Here is a 7,156-nt window from a genome sequence, read left to right as displayed (position 1 = left end):
GTAATCACCCCCCCCTGCTGCTGCTACTGCCGGCTTCCTGCCCCCCCTTTCTGCCCCCTCCTACGCCTCAGCGCGCCCCCTCCTGCGCCCCGTGTGCCTGAGTGCGCACCCTACGCCTGACAGTCCCCACACGTGACTGCAGAAGGTTACACCAAGCACTCTCTCACTCACTCACACACACACACACACACACACACACGTACACTCACACTATAATAAAGTTTAGATTTTTTTTTTTTTTACACACGCACACAAAATGTCCCGCCCATCCCAGTCTAGGGCGTACTCAGCTGAGGAGGCTATGTCAGGTTGGTGTGTGTGTTGTAGTGTATGTGAGGTTGTGTGTGAGTGGTGTATACACTACACTACACTACACTATACCACACCACACCGCACACCAACCTGACATACACTACACAATTTGTGAAGCACATGGGGGTGCTCACTATGCATCTAGATAAGTTCCCTGGGGGGGGTCTAGTTTCCAAAATGGGGTCACTTGTGGGGGAGCTCCAATGTTTAGGCACACGGGCTCTCCAAACACGACATGGTGTCCGCTAACAAATTGGAACCATGTTGCGTTTGGAGAGCCCCTGATATGCCTAAACAGTGGAGCTCCCCCACAAGTGACCCCATTTTGGAAACTAGACCCCCCAAGGCACCTATCTAGATGCATGGTGAGCACTTGGAACCCCCAGGTGCTTCACAAATTGATTCGTAAAAATGAAAAAGTGAAAAAAAAAACACTTTTATTTTTACAGATTAATTTGTGAAGCACCTGGGTGTTCCAAGTGCTCACTATGCATCTAGATAGGTGCCTTGGGGGGTCTAGTTTCCAAAATGGGGTCACTTGTGGGGGAGCTCCACTGTTTAGGCACATCAGGGGCTCTCCAAACGCGACATGATGTCCGCTAACAAATTGGAACCATGTTGCGTTTGGAGAGCCCCTGATGTGCCTAAACAGTGGAGCTCACTTGGGGTCACTTGTGGGGGCGCTCCACTGTTTAGGCACATCAGGGGCTCTCAAAACGCGACATGGTGTCCGCTAACAAATTGGAACCATGTCGCGTTTGAAGAGCCCCTGATGTGCCTAAACAGTGGAACTCCCCCACAAAGTGACCCCATTTTGGAAACTAGACCCCCCAAGGCACCTATCTAGATGCATAGTGAGCACTTGAAACCCCCAGGTGCTTCACAAATTGATCTGTGAAAACAAAAAAAGTACTTTTTTTTTCACAAAAAATTTCTTTTAGCCTAAATTTTTTGATTGTCCCATGGGTAACAGGATAAAATGCATCCTAAAATTTGTTGGGCAATTTCTCCTGAGTACACTGATACCTCATATGTGGTCATAAACCACTGTTTGGGCGCATGGCAGGGCTCAGAAGCGAAGGAGCGCAATTTGACTTTTGGAGCTAATTTTCCATTCAAAAAGTGAAATGGCGCTCCTTCCCTTCTGAGCCCTGCCGTGCGCCCAAACAGTGGTTTATGACCACATATGAGGAATCAGTGTACTCAGGAGAAATTGCTCAACAAATTTTAGGATGCATTTTATCCTGTTACCCATGGGAAAATTAAAAAAATTAGGCTAAAAGAAAATTTTTGTTAGAAAAATTAAAATGTTCATTTTTCTCTTCCATGTGGCTTTAGTTCCTGTGATGCACCTGAAGGGTTAATAATCTTCTTGAATGTAGTTTTGAGTAGCTTGAGGGGTGCAGTTTTCGGAATGGTGTCACTTTTGGGTGTTTTCTGTCATGTACACCCCTCAAAGGGACTTCAAATGTGATGTGGTCACTAAAAAAAATGGTTTTGTAAATTTTGCTGGGAAAAAGATAAATTGCTGATGAACTTTGAACCCTTCAAACTTCCTACCAACATTTTTTTTTTTTTTCCAAAATTGTGCTGATGTAAAGTAGACATGTGGGAAATGTTATTTATTAACTATTTTGTGTCACATCACTCTCTGGTTTAGCAGAATAAAAATTCAAAATTTGAAAATTGCGAAATTTTCTACATTTTTCCCATATTTTTGATTTTTTCACAAATAAACGCAAATATTATCGACCTAAATTTAATACTAACATGAAGCCCAATATGTCACGAAAAAACGATCTCAGAATCGCTAGGATCCGTTGAAGTGTTCCAGAGTTTTTACTTCGTAAAGGGACACTGGTCAGAATTTACAAAAATGCCAAGGTCTTTAGGATCATAATAGGCTGGGTCCTGAAGGGGTTAAAAACAGGAATTCCATTAAAAAAAAAAAGCATCAGAAAAACATTGAAAAGCCAGAAGAGGCGACTAGACAGCAGTGTATGAGGATTCTGGAACAGCTCCATCTAGTGGTGGCAGTGCCGAACTGTCTACATATGAGGGGATTTTTTTCAGGACCTCGCTCCAGCAACTGCGATCTCCTCACTTCAGCAGTGAACTGAATAGAGTGGAGGCTAAAATGAGGAGCACAAAAGATCACCTCCGATCTAGACGCAGCCCTCAACTCCTCAGTGTCATCTCTCCTCAGCCTCTGCAGCACAACGCGGCTTCCTGGTATCAGGTTTGCCATAGAGAAAGAGGCCCCGCCTCTTCCGGTGACATCATCAAATCGCGTGGTCACATGGGCATGACGTCAGCAGAGGTCCTTTCGCTCATTCGGATTTAGTCTCCGCTGGACGCGAGGATTTTACCTGCAGCTGTAAAACTGGAGAAGATGGCGGTAGAGTCGCGGGTGACGCAGGAGGAGATAAAGAAAGAGCCGGAGAAACCGATTGACCGGGAGAAGGTGAGGGGGCGGCTTTGCTGCGGTTGCTCTTACAGGAGGGGGCGCTCTTCTCTCTCGTCCATTCAAATGAATGAACGGCTTATTTTCTTGCCAAAGGCTCAGACTGTCAGGGGTCAGAGGCCACTCTCTCCGCCTGGGGGGACCACCCCGGGGGCTCTCTCCGCCTGGGGGGACCACCCCGGGGGCTCTCTCCGCCTGGGGGGACCACCCCGGGGACTCTCTCCGCCTGGGGGGACCACCCCGGGGGCTCTCTCCTCCTCGCTCTCTGCTTGGGGCCCCCCTCCCAGCTTCTGACCCGACACATTTTGTGATGCTGACATTGGTTTCTTCGCAAAATCTTGGTTCCTGAATTTTCCAAAAAATTTTAATTTTTTTTTTTCTTTTTTAATAATAACCATAAATAATTAAAATAATAAAAGACATTGCAGTGCAGTGCCCTGAGGTGCAAAACATATATATACAAGGGCCACAAAAAAGGGAATCAAAGTGGGCACTGAAGGCAGGTATAGGGCGGCAGATCTCACACTACACTCAGGGACGCCCGGTATCAGTCTCTGGTTACCCCCAACCGCCCCAGTCAGGTTCTGGGCATCGGAGCTGGCATCAAAACGGGCAAAAAAAGGCAATATTTGATTTGAATAAACAACTGGTGTTTTAAGGGGTTAATTAACATTGGGCCACGGATCTCACCACCGCTGGACAGGGACGACCTGCATGAAAAGGGGGTGACTGGAGACTGGATCTGGGCATCGGAGCTGACCTCAGTCGGCAGATGACCAGATTGGAGTGATACTTATCAGCCGTTAATCGCACATTTATTTATTCACTTATATAGCGCCATTAATTCCCCAACGCTTTAGACATTATCACTGTCCCAATTGGGGCTCACAATCTACATTCCCTATCAGTATGTCTTTATGCATATCAGTATGTAACACATCCGCAGTGTTTGCCATGTTTGAGTATTTTGCTGAAAACTGTTCACGAATACCACAAGTCAAAAAAAGTGGATTTCAATAAATTGCAAATGATGAATTTAGGGCGATGGTGTTTATCTGATAGCGTGGACACCGCAGGATATTCCACTTCTCAGGCCGTACATAATCCTTGTTGTGTTCCTCCAGACTTGTCCTCTTCTGCTGAGAGTATTTACCACCAACAACGGGAGACATCACCGAATGGATGAATTCTTACGGGGAAATGTCCCGTCCAGTGAGCTGCAGATCTACACATGGTGAGATAGTAACCTAGTAGAGTAGCTAAAGAAATGGCACTGTAGGCATTGCTTAAAGAAGTTTTCCCTAAAATTTCATGTTCTCCCCTATCCATGTATCCTGAGAACGGGGCTCTGGCTCCCCGAGAATGCGGCTCTTCTGAGCCCAGTTTTGAACGTAGCGAAGACTTGCACTCTCCATTCATTGCTTATGGGACTATTGGAAATAGCCAAGAATTGTAGTTCACGTTTTCCTGAAGTCCCTTTGACAATGAATGGAGCTGAAGTCGAGCTTGCAAACCTTTGCTACTTTCAGAACTCGGTTCTGGAGCAATATTATATGAATTGCTGGGGGTCTCCATCCTATAGATAACTTGTGATTTGAGGGCAAATTCCCCTGCGGTGGTAAAACCCTGAAATATCACAAATATACTTTTCTAGGATCCTCAGTTATTTATTAGGAAATAAAAGCCCCCCCCCCCTCGCTCTGCACAAAGAGCCTTTTGGCCACAGGATGTGCAGGAGAATACATCCTTTTTTTCCCTTTTAATGGAGCTGTACTTCCCTGGCTAGGCTAGGAATGCTCTTGTACATGTGTGACTACTGCAGCCAATCCCTGACCTCAGTGGCAGCTGTGATATGGCGGGCAGGCCAGGTAATTGGGACTGGCTGGGGGGATATAATATGTGCATATGTGTTACGAGGGCAAAATGGGACAATGTTAGCTCACCAGTCTGGGACTTGTCATAAACTTGGATGCAGTTCAAGGAGACATCATTCCTAAGTAACTAGACAAATGAAGGAAAGGAGGATCCAGCAACCTCCGGAAATGGTAGGAAAAATAAATGGATCTAAAACATCACATTTAATCAAAACGATTAAAAACATGGAGGGGAAGAAAAAAGACACCAGGTCTATGCGTTTCAAACTGTGTAGCTTAGTCCTGACAAGGTATGTCTGAAAGAACTGAAAAAAAAAATATAGCACTTGCCCCAAAAAAGAGGGCTGATAAGGAAATACCTATTCTGTCCAGGAAATGTGTTAACCCTATGTAACAAAGAATAAAAATAAAGCAAATATAAAACATGTAGTAAACAACATTGATTCATATACCGTATATAGACCTCAGATGACCACTGCATGTTCTCCACAATATGTAGGAGTTGTTTGATATCCTTAGTGTGGATAGTCTGTAGTACAAACGGCTGTAGGGGATTATCCAACCATATAGTCAATGTTCAGGTAATGAATTGATACAAGCAACAGTAGAGCGCAATGGTGGAGGAAATGGTTCCTTATTGGTGATGAGCGAGTGTGCTCTTTTAACCCTATAACCGAGCATGGGTGGTTTCCGAGTATCTTCGGCGTGCTTGTATATTATGTTCGAGTCCCTGCGTCTGCATCTCTATTCCTTATGTACTTTAGGAAGTGCATGGAATATAGGGCATACCGGTGTATCCACCATGAGGTGGTATTGTTCGTTTTTGTTTTTCTTTAAAACAAACCCTGACATCAATTCCTCTAATAATTTATCTATATCAATTGAAATGCGTTTAGTGGGATCACAAGACATTTTACGACAGGTGGAGGAATAAGACATCTCCTTAATCAATTTTTGGCATAACCTCTTATCCATAATAACTATCGAGCCTCCTGTGTCTGAGGGACAGATACTAATATCCTTATTGTCTCTTAATCGGGACACCGCCTGTTTCTGTTTGAAAGTAATGTTAGAATGAACATTATTCTGGATAGCAAAATTTTTTTTAAAAAACTCTCCATAATATGCTGAAACATGTAGACCCTTTTTTTTTTGGGCTTTCCCGCCCTGTTTTTAATCGTTTTGATTAAATGTGATGTTTTAGATCTATATATTTTTCTCCTGCGGTTGCTGGATCCTCCATTCCTTCATTTACATATAGGTTATATTGTTGGTTTTTATCACATTTTTCTGTTTTTAGAAAACCCTTTGGACGCAATATAGTCTGCTGAAAGATAGCTTGGGGTGTAATACAGGTGGCAATTCCTTTACATCTTCTATTTTATATGTATTACATGTGATTTGTATACTCCATAGGATGGACGCTACTCTGAAGGAGCTCACCAGCTTGGTGAAAGAAGTGTACCCAGATGCCCGTAAAAAGGGAACGCACTTCAACTTTGCTATTGTATATCCAGACCCCAAACGACCAAGTTACAGGTATGTGATCATGGGGGAGATGCAAAATAATAACAAAACTCTGAAGTAAATATGTGACGTTGGGGGGGGGATTCGGCTATCTCAAAGTGTGTGTGTTTAAAAAAAAAAAAAAAAAAAATAATTTTTATATAAAAAAAAACAAACAATTTCTTACTTTAAAATGTTCATTGTCTTTACGTTTTCATTGATACTAATGGACTCTTATTACAGGGTGAAGGAAATAGGGAGTACAATTTCAGGAAGAAAGGGATCTGATGATGCAATGACATTACATTCACAGAGGTTTCAAATTGGAGATTACTTGGACATAGCAATAACACCACCCAACAGAGCGCCACCTCCATCTGGACGTATGAGACCGTACTGATTTTTTTTTTTTTTTAATGTAATTTTTATTTTTTAATATTTCATTTCTAGAAAACGTCACTGGTTTTTAGTTTCCCTTCCCCCATCCACCGTTCAATCAGATGTTCATTTTATTCTCTATAAAGTTTTGTTTACCAATTGATGATTGTAGTGTGGTGTTTTTCTTTTGTTTTTCTATGCATGTATACATAAATAAGCAAAATTAGATTTTTTTATTTCTAGTCATACCTCAGATCACAGTGAAGCTATAAAAGAAAACTGATGAAAATATCTCCAAACTGAGTCTTTTCTGCAAGGAGGAGTAAGTCATTCATATAGATCTATATACAGTGGGGAAAATAAGTATTTGATACACTGCCACTTTTTCAAGTTTTCCCATCTTCAAAGAATGGAGAGGTCTGTAATTTTTATCGTAGACATACTTCACCTGTGAGAGACAGAATCTAAAATAAAAACCAGAAAATCACATTGTATGATTTTTACATAATTAAATTGCATTTTATTGCATGAAATAAGTATTTGATCACCTACCAACCATCAAGAATTCTGGCTCTCACAGACCTGTTAGCTTTTCTTTAATAAGTCCTCCTGCTCTGCACTC

The 7,156-nt window shown here is 42.6% G+C and overlaps 1 protein-coding gene across 1 annotated transcript; it reads left to right on the top strand.

Annotated features, from left to right (window-relative positions):
• Window positions 1-2,543: 2,543 nt before the first annotated feature.
• On the top strand, window positions 2,544-6,695 carry SAP18 (Sin3A associated protein 18). Its single transcript, XM_073662303.1, has 4 exons — window positions 2,544-2,776; window positions 3,901-4,010; window positions 6,067-6,189; window positions 6,400-6,695. The coding sequence occupies exons 1-4, from the start codon at window positions 2,705-2,707 to the stop codon at window positions 6,554-6,556; spliced, it is 462 nt and encodes a 153-aa protein (XP_073518404.1). The 5' UTR covers window positions 2,544-2,704; the 3' UTR covers window positions 6,557-6,695.
• Window positions 6,696-7,156: the final 461 nt, after the last annotated feature.

The sequence above is a fragment of the Phyllobates terribilis genome, unplaced genomic scaffold (genome assembly GCF_046119375.1).
Source record: "Phyllobates terribilis strain yellow unplaced genomic scaffold, ASM4611937v1 Scaffold_2__4_contigs__length_985480577, whole genome shotgun sequence".
NCBI classification, from domain to species: domain Eukaryota; kingdom Metazoa; phylum Chordata; class Amphibia; order Anura; family Dendrobatidae; genus Phyllobates; species Phyllobates terribilis.
Note: the sequence above shows the minus strand (reverse complement) of the source record. Positions and strands in the feature narration are given on the sequence as shown.